The 21,696-nt window shown below is 37.0% G+C and overlaps 1 protein-coding gene across 7 annotated transcripts in view; it reads right to left on the bottom strand.

Moving 5' to 3' along the window:
• CACNA2D1 (calcium voltage-gated channel auxiliary subunit alpha2delta 1) overlaps positions 1-21,696 on the bottom strand; it is a 612,754-nt gene that overhangs the window by 271,718 nt on the left and 319,340 nt on the right. For all 7 annotated transcript variants that reach the window (XM_075208701.1, XM_075208699.1, XM_075208698.1 and 4 more), the window contains exon 5: positions 18,517-18,561. In XM_075208701.1, coding sequence (XP_075064802.1) covers positions 18,517-18,561 — 45 coding nt within the window. The remainder of the gene's footprint in view (positions 1-18,516; positions 18,562-21,696) is intronic.

The raw sequence follows: 21,696 nt of genomic DNA, 5'->3' as shown, positions 1-21,696 counted from the left end.
AAAGGTTGCACCAAGGTAGCTTGAGCACATAATGCCAAAAAAAGAGGTACAAGATAGAATTGTTCTGGGCCCTCCCTCCCACCCCTCGCGAATTTCGCCGCGAGATTTGGACGACAGAGCCTCGTTTTCAATTTTTTGCCCGCCGGAAATATCCGAACAGTGCTCGGATCCCGTTCGGATCCGCACTGTTCGGGCTTAGCGGAATCCGAGCCCGCTCATCTCTAAAGAAAACACAAAGGTTTTACCATTTTGCTTCTATCTCTGTACTAAAGTTAATACAAGTTTTATTCCAAGACCTGACATGTGCTCACCTTGCACGCTGCTCGAGATCACTTTGTGTTGTGGTCCCTCTGGCACATTTATTTTTTCGCATTTTATCACAGGTGTAATTACATCACTGGTATCTACAGTGGCCTTGTCACCGTTAATTCTTGCTTCTGACAAATCAATAATCATACGTTTGCATTGGTTCTAGCGACAGTAGAATTCAAACAGGTACATTACACAACTACTCGTGGTACTCACTTTTTTTTATGTTTTTACGGATTCGCTCCAGTCTCCCAGCTTCTTTATTTTTAAGGTCCGACCACCTCTTCTGGACTTGGAATTTATTTATTTTCCTTCCAAGTTTTTCTTTCAGTAATCGCAGTAGTTTTTGCATTATCAATTCCTTTCTATTATTCACTTTTCTGTACTTTCGCTTTTGACAGTCGTAGTTATACTGGTCCAGTACTTTGAACATCATCTCCATCTCTCTAGGGCTCATTGACTTTGCTCTTTTACCTGCAGTACATTCTTCTTGAGCATCTCCATCCCGCTCTGTAACTTTTCCTACATTTGTTGGCTCTTCCGGCACAATTTGTGCCTGCGTCTCCGTCTCCATTGCTTCCACCCCCACTAACACCTTCTCTTTATTCTCCATCTTCTCACGTTCCTCGGCAAAAGACAGGCTCCTCTGTAATTTTATACACTCTGACATGGGCGTTTGTTTAGAGAATGGAGCATTGTGTATAATAACCTTGTGTATCAGTTTTGTTTCTATAACTGTAACCTGTTCATGACCATTACATATGAAGGGATTTTACGATTCTTCGGAGCTGTACATTCGTTCACATATACGGTAAGTTATTTCTTATTGATACATACATGTGTACTTGCATTGTTGATATTTACAGCACGGATGGGACTTATGTTTCTTTTTATTATACCAAAACAGATCATCATAATGACATATGAAAGAAATGCTGACCTAATGAAGGATTTTATTGAGACCTACAGGGCTCACCCATGTTTGTGGAAAGCCAAATCCAAGGAGTATTCTAACAGAATGATGCGAAACATTGTGATGCAAGAGCTTGTAAAAGCATGTCTGCCATATCACCCTGGAGCAACTGTTGAATGGGCAAAAAGCAAGATCCAGAACCTTAGGACTATGTATAAAAAATAATTAAATAAAGTTGAAGCATCCAAAAAATCAGGAGCTGCAGCTGAAGACGTGTATGTGCCAAAGCTATGGTACTTTGATATGTTACACTTTGTGAAGGACCAAGAAACACCACGTACGTCCATTAGCAGCATGCCCACAGACAGCAGTTCATCCCCAGAGGTAGAGCAAGCATATGATATACCTGCAAGCGGCACAGTAAGTACAGTGCATCATTATGTTGTAGTGTAACAGATTTATTAATGTTCAAACAATCAACAACACAATAACAATGCATAACATGTTTATAAATATTCATATACAATCATTTTGCCATGGCACGACACCATCACCATTGAAATATGAAAGGTAGGCCTCCCGATTTAATTTTGCCACAGAACAACTGTTTTTAGAGTGGGCACACTTTAATGGTGTTAAGCCCACTACCTCCATGTTCTCACCATTACTTTCCACATTGACCTGGGTGGTACGGCCACTAATGCTTTTCGCCGCAGAAAGTTATGCAGAACACAACAGGCCATCACAACTTTGTCTATTTTGTCCAAATGCAGGTTGATTGTAGACTCAAAAACTCTGAACCTGTTGCTTAAAATCCCAAAGGCATTTTCTACGACACGCCTAGCGCATGACAGTCTGTAATTAAATATACGCCTTTCATGGGTCATATTTCTTTGCGGGTACGGTTTTAATACATTCCCATGCAATGCAAAGGCGTCATCTGCCACAAAGACAAAATGTAATCCATATTTAGTGCTGCTCCGCAATGGAAGGTTTAGGGCCTTGTTTTTTAGTTTGTTATGGAAGGCACTATGCTCCAATGCACTACCATCTGAGACTCTTCCATTTTTCCCAATGTCCACAAATAGGAATTCATAGTTCGCATCCACGATGGCCATTAAAATAATGCTGAAAAACCCTTTGTAGTTGTAGTAGAAAGATCCACTGTTTGATGGTGGCATGATTCGGACATGTTTGCCATCAATAGCACCACCGCAATTTGGGAAATTCCATAGTCTCTCAAAGTCTTCCGCTATCACTTTCCAGTCTGCTTCGCTCGATGGGAACTGAAACATAAAGATATGTACATAGTTAACATTTGAACATGCATGCAATTGCATCCCCTCATTCGTTTACTCTTCTGCAGCCTGCACTACTGTCTGATGCTCTCCTGCTGGAAGTTAAAGACCCGGATGCTACAACTATTTATCCCACTCCACGTGAAAGCAGGCTAACTGCAGACAGGCAAGATGCGACCCAAGGTGATACACCAGCAAAAATAAATCAGAAGCGAAAGAGACGCAGAATACATGAAATAGCAGAAAGTGATGCACTAGCAGAAAGGATGCTTGATTGCGCTAACAATCTGCTAACACCAAGAAAGGAACAGGACACATTTGAGTTACTCGCATCAACATTAGCTAGCAAAATGAGAAGTAATAGCAAGCGCATACAAACTGAAATGGAGCGGCTGCTGTGTGACGTCATGTGTAGGGCTTCCACTGAAGATTTGTGGCCGGACATATGCCTTTCCTCAACTAACCATAAACACCAACAAGCATACACATTTCAGACCATGGGTGGACAAAGCGGCATGTCTCAACCTTGTATGACATCCACACCATTACCATCATTAAGGATGCCACATTACGTTGGTTACACACCTGGTATGAACACAAGCGAAATTTTGCACTACCAACATTTATAAACTGTTGCGCTGGTCCTAACAATCTATGATTTGCACATTCCAAGTTAAATGTATTTTTACTACGTTAAATATGTTAATTTGTAAAACGATATTTTTAAAATAAATAAATACTGTTGCTTTGTACAAACCTTCATATACTGGTCACTGAGAACTTCAATGATAGCATCACAGGTGTCAGGAATTATTATACCAAGAGCTTGAGGTGAATTAGCCGTGATGTATTTCAGATCTGCCAGTGTTCTCCCTGTTGCCAAAAAACGTAGGGTTGCCACCAGTCTTTGCTCTGGCGGTGTGGGTCTCCTTAAATGGGTGTTCTCCCTCTGGATGAGAGGGGTTACAAGTTGGAGCAGTTCCTGAAAAGTTGAATCATTCATACGGAGAAAATTCTTGAAATCATCGGGGTTGTTGTCCCGTATCTCCTGCAGCAGGGGCATATGGCAGAACGTGTCTCTCCTCTTGAACCACTCTTTGGTCCAACAAGATCTATTCTTTCTCCTTCTTTCTCGTCGGTTCCGTACCATCATTCTTCTTGCCACAGTAAGCATGAGAAGTGCGGCTGCTTGTTCTTGTTTTGTAGTCATTGTACGTTTACAAATGGGAATGAATGAAGGGACAGTGTAGCCTGTTTTTAAGCTGTTTTGGGAGTTAACTATAGTGCAGGGTCCGTCCCTTTATGCTAATGTCTTCAGTATCTCGTACATTTCCCCGAAAATGTCGCTGCACTGTGTACGGAATTTAAATCATTGTTCACAACAACATGGCTGTAAAAAGTCGCTAAAGGGATGTCCGCTCTTCCGTTTATCGTCCTAAACAAGGCTAGTGTGTATGCAGTGCATGGACCGAGCGATCGGACCATCGATCGCATGTAAAATTGCTCGGCATAAAAAGTTGGTCGAAATTTCTGTAGTGTGTACCCAGCTTTAGTATTAGTCCTAGTAAGCAGTAAATAAGCCAATTAGGAATGCAATGTAAACACTTTAGCATACAAAGGAGTAGTCACAAATGTCACACTGTACTAATATTCAAAAACAATCTTACAAATAATAATTTTGCTCCATTATTCTTTAATTAATTAATTTAATACAGAATAGAAGTAAGTAAAACATTTTAAGAAAGCGTAGAAAAACATTATAAATAAGTTTAGCTTTATTGAATGGCAATTTCAAACGAAAAAATTGCTTTAATATCATATGGGGCTAAATATGACTTGAGCTGTGATGGAAATTTAAAGATCAGAAGACATGACTTGAGTGATGTGCATTGAGCAGAAAAAAATCAATACGTGGTAGGATGCTAGAAAATAGAAGGGATAATTTAACTTACATGGATCACAACCAATCTTCTGTCTAAGCTGAGTGATCTGGAAATGAAAGATTAAAAGCTTATGAGGGCTCCAAGATGAAGGGCTGCATTAAGAATTTGCTGCTCAGCACAACCCTGCACAAGTGTTTTTCCTCAGTTTACTTTGTTAAGATCATATTTTCCAGATTGATTAGCTTAGATAGAACAAGTAGATAAGTTACCTTATTTATTTATTTTAGTATATCTATTACTCTCAACTTGCCTCTCTGGCATCTGCCCTTCATCCTTTAAACATGCTCTTGTCTCACCTATCCTCAAGACACCTTCATTTGACCTTGACTTTCTTTGCAATTACAACCCAATTTCTCTCCTGCCAAACTACACTACTACCCAAGCATCTCTGCTATTACCTCCTCACAAGCTTCCTCCCCTTAGTATTCCTTCCTTTTCCCTCTCCAATCTGGCTTCCAGACCATCCACTCCACCAAGACTGTCCTCACTAAAATAACCAACAGTCTTCACTCTGTCAAGTCTAACAGGAACTTCTTCATCCTCATCCTCCTGTACTTCACTGCCGCTTTGACCACACTCTCCTCCTTCACACCCCTTACTCCCTTGACCTACATGTCACTGTTCTTTCCTCCTTTACTTCCTACCTCTCCTTTCCTATCTCAAGCTCCTCCTCCTCTCCGCTCACTTCCCGTTGTGGTCCCACTAGGATCCATCCTCAGCCCTCTACTTTTCTCAAACAAAGCATTCAACCACTCCTCCCCTCCTACATTTCCAACCTCTTCTCACGCCACACTCCCTCCCATCCACTCTGCTTTGCCAATGACTGGAACCTCTCTCTTTCTCACTAGTAACCACAACCAATTGCCACCTCTAATGGGGGTATTCGATTGTCAGCGAGGTTTTCTTTCCCCGCAGCATAAAAAAAAAATCTCCTGTGGGCTTTTGACGGCACTAGCGGCCGTTTTTAGTTAGCGCAGCATTAAAACTCATGCAATTCAATTGAAAAAGAGGGAACGCTGCCCCCGCGCGTTAAACATTGTATTTGCGAGTTTTTAGGGGAGTTTTAACGTGTTCATGTATAACACAAAAAAAAAAGGTTTTGCATACATTTCCATACATTAGATTGCATTACACATTAATACACATTGATAATATCTACATTACATTACTTTCTTTGGCATATTTTTCAATTGAACTATTTTTTACCATAGAATCATCTAGACCATGTCAAAACACATTACTACATTCATATTTGTACCAAAAACATACATAAATATAATTAGTGATTTTTTTTTTTTTATGTATTTTATTTCATTATTTTTTCACAAGAAAATCAACTTACAGAAGTTAGGCATTAGTGATAAACATAAGTTTCACTTTTTTTCCACATTGTTACATGATTTCAAATACTTTTCAGAGGTTTTTATTTCTAACACACCCCAAAGAGGTGCGAGAGAAAACAGCATATTTTCCTGTTTAACGCGACACATTAAAAAACAGATGGATAGCTTTTAACGCGGCTGTTTGATTAAAAAAAATGAGCGTTAAAAATGGAATTGAATCGGGGTAAAGTTAACCCGCTCGAAAATGATAACAAACAGTGTTAAAATGACTTAGCGCGGTCAAAAAAAAAAACTCGGTGACAATTGAATACACCCCTAAGACGCCACTCTCCACTTGTAGAATCAGACTCTCCATCAGCCTCCAAAGTTTTATACGCTCCTTAAAAACACACCTATTCATCACCGCCTACTAGTCTTCTAACTAAATAACCTGGTGTCCTCTGTTAAAATCTCACTGTCTTTCCCCTTCTTGTCTCAGACTCACCCCTCCCCATTAGATTGTAAGTTCTCACAAAGACAGCCCTCTCTCCTGTCTTCTTGTCTGCTTCCACCTCATTCAGCTGAGTGTCCTTGTATTATGTTTTGTATGTTTTGTACAGCACTGATTTGCTATATACATTGTTTGTTATTTACATCATCTATACATGTTTTATGTATAGCACTATGCTTAATTCCCTGCTATTCTGGCATTCATTACCAAACAGCTGCAATTATTATTATTTTTTTTTTTAAAGGTTTTCAAATCTTTGTGAATAGCGGGTTTCCAGAAAACAGATCCTTTACCTATATGCAATTTGATTTTAATTGGTGCTCAAAATGTAGTGTATATTGCAAGGAGTGAGAAAAATGTGCTCAATTATGGCTATTGGTTGGATAAATTAAACATTCATATCTGTAAATTGGGACTTGTACCCTAAGACAGAAGAGCAGCATGTTAATAGTAACAAATGAGGCTATAACAGAATTGGACACTAAAAGCCAGATGAGCCTAGGCTACATAGATACTCTGCTAGTCTCTAGTGACCATCTCCACACCTAAAAATCAATTATCAGTAATAACACTTTCAATTCAAGAATCTCTTCAGCAGAGTAGAAATATTAAACCAGCTGTCACCAGGGACAGTATCATAAAAACACAGGATCTAGTAGTCACACCACTACTGATGGTTTAAAAAAATCCACACACATGTAAATGGAGTTGACGTGCTCATACACGAAAAATAATTATATTCGATGAATAGCCACTGCTGGGTTGCACAACGATTACCCATGGCTACAAGTACATGTTTAAGGGTCCTACTTATGATGCCGAGTGATAACCTCCATTTTCTAACGCTGCTTTTTGCAGCAATAGAAAATTAGGCTTTACTCTTATTTAACAAAAAATGCTCAGTTCCCCCATGATACTAGCTGGAAGCTGAAAGGGCAGCCTTTCAGCTGGACAAGTCAGGACAAGGTCCATCTTTGCATGTGTGAGCTGAATTTGGGCTACCATGTCCAGACTTATTACATAAAAAAAAAAAAACTTTAAAAGGAAAAAAAAATGTAAAAAACAGATTTATTAAAAAAAAAAGTATTTTTTTAATTTGGATAATAATGCTTTATTTTCTATACAGGGTGATTCAAAAGTCGCAGTACACCCTTTTATTTAAAAAAACTCTACAGGAAATTGGGAAACCTGAATACTCCAGTAAGGTATGGGTGACGTGGTCTATCTTTTACGGTATGTACCAAACATGGGCGTCATCTTGAAATCGGCCAATCAGCCCAATTCCTGTAGAGTTTTTGAAATAAAAGGGTGTACTGCGACTTTTGAATCACCCTGTACTTGTGCCTCTGCTATCGCCACCCTGAGACGGTAACAATCAGAGGACAGTGGCGATACTTGTACAGTAAGGGTATGTTCACCTAATTGCGACTGATGTAAAAATGGGCGCAGACACATATACAGCTGTCAGGACCATATCTCTTGCAGGTGATGGAGAGCTGGCGTGATGATATGCAATGATGGCTAGCAACTGCTGATTGGCTATTTGTGGATTGACTTCTCCAGCCGATAGTACTTAATTCATTAGTGCGGCTGTTATATCATAGAAAAGTGAGGCCATCTACTCACATTACTTAACTGATATTTGCATTTGGACTGCGGCAGGAACCATCCCACATGCAAGTGCAATAGAAACATTTCAGTGACAACACCTTGCACTCTAGTTTTCCTTCTTTGCATGATTTCTCTATTTTATCATTTGGTGCTAGACCTGATTTTGGGTTCACAGAGCAGACAAGAATGGGAAAAGATATTGGTCGTACCCCAGATGAAGATTGCTGGGAAGAATAATGAGAAAAAATAGCCAACAGTTCAATCTCAGCTCAGATATAAGCAGTGCTCTTTTGTCATAGAACTCACCAGAGTTCCAGCACCTTTTTTCGACGGACATTTCAAATTTTAAAAGTAACTTTTGAACATCTGATGTTTGGTCCACGTGGACTTGAATCACCCTGTCGAGCGTAGCAGGTCGGTGTCAAAATCATTAAAACGGTGCATGCGGGCTGGTTGTGTGTAGAGTCCGATGCATGCGTACTTTGTCTGTGCTGGTTGTGACGGCACTGCTCGGCTTGTGGCGCTGCTCAGCTTGTGATTGGTCATGTGGTCGCGCACTGAGTGTTTATTGCAGGCGCGACCGTTTTGTTTCATTACACAACGTGTGTGGGTGTGTGTGCAGTGATTGACTACTTGATGTGAGTTCTGGCACCTTTTATCAAAATAAAAAAAGCACCGGATATAAGAAACATATAAACTTTACCATATATGGTATTAAACGCCTGATAAACTTTGTAAAATGTATGTGACCTCTAGTCCTGGATGTTGGAGGAACTGTGGCCACATAGAACCCTTGAATCACTTTTGTGGTCCTGCCCAAAAATATCCCCTTGTAGGATAAAGTGCACAATCTTATAAATTCATTGATGCAAGCACCGTTCCCTAAAGATCCATTCATTTTTCTTTTCTATCATCCTCCTGAATGCCTGAGTAAGAATTCTATAAAATGACATCACATATGTGTAATTGCTAGACACTGAAAACAGACATGCTGTCCCCCATATCCTTTCTGTCTCACTCATATATCAGGTTTCCTCTATTCTTGCCCTTCAATTAGTGATCCTATTTATTGTGATCCAATAAGGCAAAAATATCATGATACATTTAAACATGTACATAAAACATTCTATTTAATAAACATTGTGTGCATACTGGTTGACAAATAAATTTGTATTATTTCTTGAATAAAATAAATTCTATTAGATCCATATTTGGTGGCCCTGCCCAAAATTGGTCCCCCTCTGGTGGGAAATACCATGCTTAATCGTCAATATCACCAATGTTACCATCTACAACTCTTTATCCTATTCCTTACTTCCCCACTATATTCCAGATATCCCCAAACACACACAGAAAGAGATCACCCATATTCTTAGTGCTATGAAATTCCAGATTGTCCTATCTTGGGAAACTCTGGAACCAGCCTCCATTTTCTCCATTGCTAATCGGATCTGGCAGGTCTACCGCATGGAATTTATTTCTAGCATCCTCCATCATGTTTCCAATAAATTTGCTTGCACTTGAAGCTCTTGAACTGAGTACTATGGGGCGGTCCCCCCTTTACAGGATTACATTACCTCCTTTTTTTGTTATTTTTCTGTTTAGGCAGTGAGTATTCCCTAAATGCATTCAGCAGACAGCTTCTTTTAATCTATAGATAAATAGATTTAACAGTAATGTTATCTTAGTATCTATTTTGTCAAATAGGTAGTGCTTTGAAGAGACAGTACCAGATAGTGCCTTTTCTAAAATAATTAATAGCTTTTAAATTATATTGATTTATTTTGATTGATAAGTAAAGAAAAGAAAAGAACTTCAAATACACAATAAATGACAATAAAATGAATATAAAGAATAAATATAAATAGATAAATAGATGAATAAGGAGCAGCCAATGGAAATTTGTAGTATGCATATAAAAATCATGGAGTCCGTCTCACCGGCGGCCACAGAAGAAAATCACAAGGAAATGCGGTAGGGAAAGTTGATTAGAGTAAGATAAACATTTTCCATATCTTACAAATGCTCCAACTCTATTGTGCCTGCCAAAGAGCCCCCCATCCAACGTATAAAAGAACTAGAAAAGAGCTATAACCACTGCAGGATTTTTACATGCATACTACAAATTTGCATTGTCTGCTCCTTATTTATCTATTTCCATATTTATATTTATTCTTTATATTTTATTGTAATTTATTTTGTATTTAAAGTAATTTTATTTTTTCTTATTTTCTTTTTCTTTACTTATCAATCAAGACATGGAATGTTTTTTAAAATGTAATAATTATTTTAGAAAAAGCACTACCTGGTACTGTCTCTTCAAAGCGCTACATATTTGACAAAATAGATACTAAGACAATATTACTACTGCGCTTCTTAACATTATATATTTTTGCAAGTTGTTTTAATGTTGATGGGAAAGTAGAGGTTTTTGTTAAAATATGACTTGGAAAAGTTCACATTCTTTATTGCTTCAATTGGAATTAAAATAATAATAAAATAAAAACTAGACAAAAGGTTAAATTTACTGATTTATAACTTTAAAGAGACATTGATTTCTTTCACCACTTGTGTAAGACTGAGAAGGGATTGCACTGTCTCACGGTGATACATTTCATAGGTGTGAATGCTATTTTATCTAAAGTTGCACAGGAGCTAGAAACTTGACATAAAAGTACTTAAAACTAATGTTGATCCTTCAATCTCTAGCAAGACAAAAGAAGATTTCTCAACATGGCTTTCATACCATGTAGCGCATTAAAATAGGTGTTGTTTACTCTACTTCAAAGCACAGCATATTTATTGAAGTATGTTGTTATTAAATAGGATAAATGGAACACTAATTATAGATAGCAAAATCAAATGAATATATGTTTCTTTAAGGCTAGTTTTGGGAACCAATAAAGGTTTCTATCAATAAGTCTGATAAGATATTCAAAAGATAGGAAACATGAAAGGAATGTTACAATTGGTCAAAAAGGTCAGACTTGTTACATCCAAGATTGTAACAAGTAAGGTTGTAACCTATCTTCAAAGTTTATTATTTTCAGGAGTAAATCACAAATAAACTGTATATTATAAACTATAATATATATATATATATATATATATATATATATATATACACACATCATGGATTATGCAGCTATTTTGTTCCAGCAATGCTCTCTTCTCTATAGCCACATTTATTATTTCAGCAATAAGCTCCCTTCTCCCTGACAAGTAGAACTACAGTGCACCGATGCACGTAGACAAACGTGTCTACTTTTTAGATTTGCATCATCGCGCAGTTGTGGTGGGGCTGTAATGACTCATTATGAAGGCCCATCCAACCCACTTCCACAAGAAGTGATGTGGCATCCAGGAGAATGGTCTACCCTACTAGGAGTCCAGGAGAACTCCCTGAAACTCGGGATCCTACAGATCTTGGTTGTTTAAAAACATGAAGCACAGTAAAATATATTGTCCAGCATTCTAAAATAATTTCCTCAGACAATTAGCTGCTGAGCCGATACGTCTAAGCATGTCAAATGCAATGCAGTCTCAATGGGCCTCAGATATCTCCATCATAATATGTCTAGTGAAAAATTATAATACGCTATTTTTGCCTTGTAAATTGTCCTCTTTAATAATAAGTTATGAGCCACAGACAATAGAATGTTATTGTAAGAATAGCATTTAACAAGCACAACAAGAGAAATTCTATTGCACAGCTGGCCAATCCTGAAATACAGGGACATTTTCAAGGTACAAGACTTTCCAGGGACAAATCTGTAAAATCTGGAACTGTCCCTGGAAAATTGGCAACTTTGTGTTAAGAACCAACAACTACATCTGTACACAAACTGCTGGTTTACTAGTATCAGGAACCCCATGTCTCTAATGGTTGAGTGTGGGGGTGGACTACATCAAATAAAATTGGAGGGTGAAGTTCTCCACTCTCAGTCCAGTCTGTGTCACTGCAAATGAATAAGAGGGAGAAGGCAATTCCCTGCTTGTAAATGAAGATTGTCTCTGCTATGATAGTTTTGGGGAGTCTTGCATGATAAAAGAAAAGGAGAGAAGTTCTTGACTCTGTACCCCCTCCTCTCCCCCTTTTTTTCTGTATCCCCTTATCTCTTAAATATAAAACGTTAATAAAAATTATTAATGTAAAAAAAGAAAAGGTTCTGTATTCAATAAAGTCAACATGATGTATTTATATTAGATTTATTGCTATATGGGTATGAAAGTGAAAATTAATCCTACAAACACTATTCACTGTTTTATTACCTGTTTTCTGGCTTTAGTTAGATGCTGAAACAGTGAGTATGTGATTGATATCAGTGCAGCTGTATGTTTTCCCTGCACTGTGTGTACGTAAGATGGTACAAATTGTTCTGAAAATAGTGTTTGTTGTAGCAAACAGAAATCAGTTTTATTGTACGATCAGTAGATATTGCTAACCTGTAACATATTTCAATTAACTAATTGGGGAAGTAAACAGCAAAAGTGTATGCATTACTTTGCTATGGTCATTTTTATCTAGAAGATGTTTACAAAAGATACATATCAATAAGGCAATTAAGTAGAAACCTATTGCAAATGCACCTACAACTTGAATGAGCCACACCAACATTATTTCCTTACTTTCACAATCATATTTTAGAATCTGTGTGAATCCACATAATGGGTATTTCCTACTAAATTAGTGGTTATTTAAGGATGGATTGGGCAAATAAGACACGCACATTAGACCTTTATTTTAAGAACAATAGATACATAAGTATAAAGAAAATCTATCCACAAGATAAATCAGATAGGAGTGGGGAAAAATAAACAATAAAAACATGTTTTAGTGTTTTAAGACTTGTATTGTCCGTTCATCAGCTTTAACTTTAGAACCAACACCTTGTAAAGGGAGTCCTCTGCTCACATAAATCAGAGCTTTCAATTAGGTACAGAGCCCTTGCAGTGGATGAATGTGTGCAGTTAATTGAAGAGGAGACAGAGAAAAAGCACTAGAGCTATTAGCAAACAAGCAGCATAACTGCAGATCCAGATCAAATTGGATTATGTTTAAAGGAAATAACGTATCAGTTTGTCTTGGTACTGAAGTCAAGAGAAAACAGTCAATGTAAGGGAAAAACACATTGGTGTTCAGGAAAGCATTATGTATATGTTATATACTACATAGCCTCTGAGAGTATTATATTTTATAGAATTATTTTAAACTAACTGCATCACCTGTTTCAAGGTCATTTACAGTGATGGAATAATACAAACCCATATATGTGCATTTTCACGTGTATATAATGGTGCATGGGTGACATGTCAATATGCAAGTGCATGCATATTTTGAAGGGAGAAGCTGGGTGGGACGTTGGATTACTGTTAGCCCTCATTCAGCAATGTGGCTAGCAATGCTGCAGCTAAATACGAAAACAACATTTTGTCCAGTAGGACAAGATATTGCAATTAACTTCAAAGAGTGGATTCTGTGCATTTAAGGAAGCAATCTCAATTTATTGCGTGTCTGCGTAGTAATTTTGTTTGTCCACTACATCTAGATGTTTGTGTTGAGCACTTTAAATAGTCCATCTTTTGTTTCATCTAGGTGCATTTTACAGGGAACACCACATTTGTATGTGCACTTACTTCATACAAATTTAGGGGCTCATGTAGAGTTAGACTTCATCTTTGTTATTGTGTAAAATACCAAAAATTTGTATATGTAGGTTTTGTTGCATCATACGTCTCCTTAAGCTTGGAGAGATGAAATGGAGGAGGGGGGGTCGGACAAGTTTAGGTTGAGCACCGAAAGGGCCTTGTCAGAAGGTTTATCTGTTGTGGATGCTGGAAGGCTGGTACACGGATACATAATATTGATGATGATGACAATCGGTAGCACTAGCTAGATGCTTATAACTGGCTGATTGCGTCTTGACCCCTCACCTCCCAGCTGCTATATCATACGAAGTCGCAGCCAACTATTTGCATTACTTAATTAAGATTTCCATTTGGATTGCGGATGGAAAAAAGTTTTCCATTCAATTATTGAAGGGGAGAAACAGATTTTTGTGTTTAATTTAATTTTAATTCATTTCATTTGTATTAGTATTTGTGTTCGTATTTATTTATAATTTATATGGTAAATGTGACTCTTGTGTTTATTAATAACTGTTAAGACAATATTCTCTGTTATGTATATGACACTTCATTATATTACGCTATTGTGTACAAATTGGGCAATGAGACTTTGCATTTACTCCTACCACTGTCAAGCTACACTTCTAAGCAATCTCTACACTATTGTGACAGGTAAATAAATGATGATGATGATGATGATAATAAGCATACACACCTTACTCCTGACATAAACCTGCTATATATGCTAGTGTTATAAAGATGGACGCATTTTGAGAACATATGCCTATTAATGTGCTTTTTAATGTGTGCATTTTCTTTCCTGCTTACGTTCGACGTAAGACATGAATAAGGCTCAGAATAAGCAGTGTTTTAAAAGGGGAACAAAGGAAAAGTTTTAATTAACTAAAAAAACTAACTAAAAAAAGATATTGAAGGGCCAGTACCTGGCTTTAGATATTTGTCCCTAGAATTTTTTTGTACAAATTGTCTGTATATTTCAGTATTGACCAGGAGTACAATACAATTTCATATATTCTGTATATGAATCTAATTTATACTATCTACCCATTTAATATAAAATAAATATTTGGAGAATGGATAAAAAAAAATGTTTCTAACTAGAAATGTGTTACCTTCTTTGATTGTTTTTTATTTCTTTTATTTTTTATTTGCTTTTATTTGCATTACTGAAAAGATGTTTCATTAAAGTGGACTATAACATATATTATGTCCAATAAATTAAAAGAAGGAGTACAAAATAAACAACAAAAAATTGATGTATATGTACAACATTAAGATAACAATAAATATTCTAGGTGAAACTGAAATGTTACCAAGAAAGGCAAGAACAGAATACTATAGCTGCACTAATAAGGATATGTCTATATGTTTGTGTGTGCATGTGCGTTAACATGTGTCAAGATGTCCAGATTGAGGATGGGCGCCAAAAGCAACTAGCTGGTAGCCATGGGAACAAGAATTATATTCCACATAATTATAGAACAGAAGATGCACAAAAATAGAAAAAAGATAATAAAAAAAACAACAAACAATAAATAATAGAATATGCTTTATATGTTTTTAGGGAAAAAAACAGTATTGAAGAACACAAGTTTCTGGGTATCGTTTTGGGTGAAACACAAAGAGTCCATGTATCAAAGCTAATATATATGAAAGACCATTGTGATTACACTCCTTTAATATTTGCCTTCAAAAGACCGCTTTGCCAGGCTGACCATCTGTAAGTGTGGCTGGGGGAGGAGTCAGGAGCAGAGAAAGGACGCACAAATTTGTTCACATAGTTACAACACTACGACTGAATCTATTTTTTCCATGAAGAGAGTCCAGGCCCTTTTATTATTTATTTATTTATTAATAAAGCTCCACAGATTTCATAGCGCCGTACACAGTAAGCAAGTAACAAATAGATGAGGTAATACACATAAGTTGCATGTGAATGTGAATAAGGCTAATGGGATTCACACAGAGTGCAGCAAAAGACATGACAAGACGTACGAGGGAGTCAGACAGTAGACAGACATTGGACAATAGGTAAAGAGGACCCTGCCTGCAAGAGCTTACATTCTAGAGACCTTTCATATAAAGTGCTAGCACAAGTCTTCAATATAAATACATAAAGAAAGTAAACTATTGTTCTATTATCTACAAGACCCAAGATCATATTCATTCTCTCTCTCACTCTCTCTCCCCCTCCCCACTATCTACCACTCCCCCCTCTCTTATGTCACATTGCAGGTAAATAGAATGAAGCTGTCTCAGGTCAGCAGTTTAAAAAAAAACTATGTAATTATATTATGTTTTATGATAATTTTGTAGTTATTATTTCAACTATCATTTAGACCAAGAAAAAGTTTTGAAGTCTGCATGTAAACACAAATTAAACAGTATACAGTCTTCGTCATATCTTTTGTTGGTTACAGATTTTAATAAGTACAAATTACCATTAGTATTGTGACAAGAATTGTTATTTCCTAGCCATAAAACAAATTAAAATGGAAAGTGATAAATTGTAATGCCCCTTGCAGAAAATGCATTTATTCCAATTATGTTTCAAAAGACATGAGGAACATTTATAGTCTATTGTTAGTCTTGGCTCAAAACTTGCAAGCTTCCTCATAGAACATGCTGCTATTGTGATAAATAGATATATAACTTTAATTAAATACCGATATTATTATTTTAAAAGTTACAATTTCTATTAATACTATGTGAATAAAATATGTATGGGTTACAAATACACCCGTAGTTTCCAGATGCTAATTAGTAAAGTCGTTAGTGGTTGCTTTTTGAAGTGTACATGATAAATTAGGTCACCAAAAGATTTTGGTTCATCACTTATGAATTTACAGCATATTATATTTAAAAGAACATTATAACATTACTTTTCATCTGGGACAAATAAATGGTATATAGCCTAACATCAAAGTTACAGAATAAGGTGTAAGGTGCTATATATAGGTAATTCTCAAAATATCCCAAGCATGTTGTCAAAGTATATATATGTAATTCTCAAAATGCCCAAGCATGCTGTCAAATTATATATAGGTAATTCTCAAAATAACTCAAGCATATTGTCAAACAGTGACAGTAAATACTAGCAAATAATAGTCAAATATATATAATTAATAATAATAAAATAGTAGTATAGCGCAAATATTTGTAGTGGCTTTTTATATATTTTTATACACTGTGATCTTGTGTAGATAATAAGAAAAGAAAAACCCTGTGTGCTACGAAAACTGGAAAGAAATGAAAAATATTGTGTTGATAAAACAGCCCTCTTAACCCCTAAGAAGAACAAAAAGGCTAAATTAAAGAAACAGCTAAACTCACGTCTTACTTGTATCTGAACCTCAAATGAACTTTGTGGTCTATTTCAGGGTTAAGGGGTATATTTACTAAACTGCGGGTTTGAAAAAGTGGAGATGTTGCCTATAGCAACCAATCAGATTATAACTGTAATTTTGTAGAATGTACTAAATAAATGATAACTAGGGGCCTGATTCAGGGAGAATGTTTACCCCAAATCTTTAGGGGGAAAGTCTTAATATCAGAAGAGAGGGGATCAAATGCAGTAGATTCCCAAATAATGTGGAAGAGTTGACAGACCTATATGCTTTAAGTGCATGGTTAGATCCAAGCACGGCCAACCCGTTTTCCCATGCCCCAACCGCTTAACGTCATCATCAACTTCTTGTATTTGTTTGGCGCCACAGATTCCATAACGCCAAGGCTACCACCATTTTGACTTTTGTACACAAAAAAACAATCATATTTGCCTATGCAGCTATTTTCCAATGTTTTATGCGCAGTATTACATCACAAGAAAAAAAGATAAAGACATGGGGCCTGATTCATTAAGGAACTTAAATTAAGAAGTTTCTTATTTCAGTCTCCTGGACAAAAACCATGTTACATTGCAAGGGGTGCAAACTAGTTTTCTGTTTTGCACATAAGTTAAATACTGACTGTTTTTTCATGTAGCAGACAAATATCAACTTTAAATTTCAGTGTACAAATAAGCTATCAAGTATTTGTGTGCTACATGAAAAAAACGTCAGTATTTAACTTATGTGCAAAACAGAAAACTAGTTTGCACCCCTTGCAATGTAACATGGTTTGATCCAGGAGACTGAAATAAGATACCTCTTCATTTAAGATCCATAATGAATCAGGCCCTAGAATCTGATTAATTGCTATAGGCAACATCTCTATCTCTGCACATAATGGCTGGGCACTACTACTTCATGATGTGAATAAAACAATGAAGGGTGCAGTAGTTTTCTTGCGTGCAATGTTGAAAATGTTCAAATGGGCTGAATTCCCTCAAGGGTAAAAACAGTGTGGCATTATGGGTATTCTATTGAAGCACATGACTGAAAATGTGTCATGTGATGCTGATTTTGTACATCGCCGGACATCACAGAAAAATTTGTGATACAGTCTGTTCTCATGTGGGCCTCGCTCTTCTGAGCTTCACCGCGCTTGCTTTTAAATGATAGTGGGGGCAGGAAGTGGCGGAATAACCGCCATTGCAGGAACTATGGTGCCTACAGTCCTCCCCTAACCTCTGGTGCTATACTGCTGCTCACCAGAGTGGTAGTCCAGCCACTGCCTGCACCCCCTATCATTGGAAAGCAGTTACACCACTATCAGTCTTTAACAAACAACTTTGCTGGATGGTTTCTCATATGGGAAAGTAGAAGTGTGCTTTTAAAAAAAATGATGTCTATAATATACTCTATTCGGAAAAGTAGAAGTAGTGTGACCTTAAGCTGCTTTGCTCTAATGAATACAAATCACAGAACAATCAAATTAAACACTGAAGTATGAATGGAACTTGATGTAACACAAAAAAATTTAAATATTCATGTAAAATAACAGCTACAGTATTATTTGTATTTTTACAAGTGTGGGTGATTATTGAGAAGGAAAATAGAAATAATAATTAGCTACTTACATCCATTTGATCCTCCTTTGCATTATAGTAAACTATCTCATTACTCTGTGGAAGAGAGATGAGAAAAGAAAAAGTTAATTTTGGAGCACATATTGTACATTTAATCTAAAATAACACTGATTATGTAATCTTTCATACAAGTTTCCATATAAAACATGAACAACACATTACATCAAAAAGGGCACTATATTTAGAATCATCCTTATTAAGATTATATATCAGTTGCTGGAGAAGCACAAACATGAACCTTTTTAAATCTTAAACCTTATTAGAGACATTTATTTGGAAAATGTGAGGAACATACATATGGAACAAAATACAGCAAAGGACCATGTATCTAACAAATATCACATACGTTTCAGTTAACATACAAACTTATACATGCAACAATAAGTGGATTTATACTAAATATATCATTTCTCAAAGATTATCACATTCATACATTATGGGGTAATTTTTCCAAACTTATAAATTAACGGTTACATTTATATACTATAAACTCCGGTTGTATGTTGTAAATTCTCTTATCAGATAAGGATAATTGGGTCATGTCCTATTCCGTACATGCACTTTGGTCTGATTGCCACACATTAGATATATTTTGCCCATATATGTTGCCAATATTTATAAATAATTCCACACTTTGCTGTTGCACAAGTACATATAAACATGCAATAGACCGACTCAACCGAACGTAATGCTCTACAAGCCCCATCATAACATGTTACTCAACTTGACTATAATGTCAATATTTGCATTTAAAACATACTTGTCCAGTCTTCCAGAATGTCCTGGAGACTCTGGGAATTTTGGGTAGTTTGTGGGTAATCCTACCACATCACCCCACTTCCAAATTACAGCATTGTGCAGCAGGAACCTGATGACATGACTCATGGCACAATGCCCCCCATGCTTGCCACGTTCACCTCCCCTCTAATATATCTGGAGGCAAAAAAAGTCTGCAAGTATGATTTTTATATGCTCATCTTCTATAAATATTAATATATAAATCCCAGAGAATAATAATAAAGAATCCATTAAGTATACACAATATGAGTTGTTGTACTGGGCGATTTGCCAGAACTGAAAAATGGGGACACTGAAAGGGTCATAATATCAAAGCATGGTACAGTGGCAACTATGATATAACCTCTAAAAAAAGTGTTCACAAAAGTTTTTTTTCAATTAGAAGGTGTGAAAAAGGGAATGGGTTTCTACAGGTCTCTGAGAAATTAGCTATTCAACTGACAGTCTGCAGGTAAATGCTGCAGGCAGGGTTACACACACATAGCAGTGCGCCTAGGTTAAGATATACAGGTGTAATACATATGTGGCAAAGTATAAAGTGTGATTTTCCACACCTAACAGCAAAAATGACAAGGTTTGTCTGCAGTGAAGAGCAATTACAGAACATCTGCAGAGAACTTTCTTTTAAAGGCAAGCTGGCAATGTAACCTGTTCATCAAGTTAAGGCTGTGGGAGGAGTGTCAAGTATATAAACCTGAATTATGCACTTGTGCAGTGCGACGATGCCAAACAGTGATTGGTGTCTAGACAGGAGGATTATGTCTAGCCAATATTAGGTTGGCTGGTGTCATCCTGACAGAAGTAAAAGCTGTTAATTTTGATGGAACAATAAAAGTACTGCTTATACATTCATGTATGCATCACCTAAGGGTGCCCGTGTCACAAAAGGTAGGATTAAATACACACAAACCTCATTTTAGCAATTCATTGTTAGGAATGATTGTCATGAGGACAATTAAAATTAGAGATGCTCAGGCTCAGTTCCTTGGAAACCGAACACACCCGAACTTAGGGGATCCGAGTACCGAGCCAAGTCGGCTCGGTACTTTCGCGCTTTTTCGTAATCAACAACGAGGCAAAACGTCATGGTGACGGGAGTTTTGGAATCTATAAATACCGCCCTTCACGGCGATCTAGCACCATTTGAGAGAGGGACACAGAAGGGGTAGCATAGAGTGTAGAGCAGTTGGGCAGGCAAAATTAGCGAATTGAAAGAGGAGGGTGGTAGCAGTGTTAAACAAAGTAATCAGTGACATTCAGGAGAGCTTCATAGCTCCAGTGTTAAATCTCATTGCAGAAAAATACAAATACTAGTACTGGCAGGGTTGGTGTAATTCTGCAGTCCAATTCTACTATGTTACCTATATACACCCAAAGACAAGAGCTCCATTGCTTCTTTGCTAATTGTCTGAAATACAAATACTAGTCCTTGCAGGCTTTTCTTCTGAATTTGCAGGAAAATTCAGAAGTGTTATATAGGTAACAGACAAAGAGAAGAGCTCCACTGCTAAGAGTCATTGCTGAAATACAAATAGGAGGGCTAGCAGGCTTGTCTTCTGAATTTGCAGGCAAATTCTACTGCGTTATATAGGTAACAGACAAAGAGGAGTGCTCCATTGCTAAGAGTCATTGCTGAAATAGAAATTATAGGGCTGGCTGGCTTGGTCTAAATCTGCAGTTACATTTTACTGTGCCATAGCTCACTCAGAAACAGGAGAGGTGGCAGGGTTCAGTGCTGAAACAGAAATTGTAATAATAGGGGTGTCAGTGTTCTTCAAAGTCTCCAGTGACATTGTATTGTGCCATAGCTCATACAGAAACCATGGGGGTGACAATGTTGTCACTCTCCAGTCCCAGTCATGATGATACTAATCCCTCTACCTCATTTGCTAAAGCCTATGTTGAAGTGCATAGTGGTTAAAGCTTGTATCTTTTTAAATAAAAAAACACCTCTCTAAAAAAGGTGAAAGGTAACTGTAGAAAAATATAAAATTGCCAAGATACCATTCTACCCAAAATTTTAACAGGCATACCAGCATCAGGTAGCTCCCCTCTCTTAGCTAAATTTCAGTACCTGCAATCTACACTGTCATCATCTTCACCCTCATCATTGTGTACATCATACTCAAACAATACTAATTAATCCCCGCTGGAATCCACCATCACAGAAGTCTGTAATTGCTGAAAATGGCCTTTGTCATGGAATTTGTAGTTCATTTTATGGCAGAGCTGTCAAGATTTTTGGGCAATTCTTTTACAGCAGAGCAAATGTCAAAATGTTGTGCTGACTCATCTGCATCACTACTGGGTGTCTTGGGAAAGCTAAGTTTTTTCCTAGAAGCAGTTGCCAGAGAAACTGAAGGAGGAGACGTC

The sequence above is a fragment of the Mixophyes fleayi genome, chromosome 4 (assembly GCF_038048845.1).
Source record: "Mixophyes fleayi isolate aMixFle1 chromosome 4, aMixFle1.hap1, whole genome shotgun sequence".
NCBI lineage: Eukaryota > Metazoa > Chordata > Amphibia > Anura > Limnodynastidae > Mixophyes > Mixophyes fleayi.
This window is presented reverse-complemented; position numbering and strand designations above follow the sequence as displayed.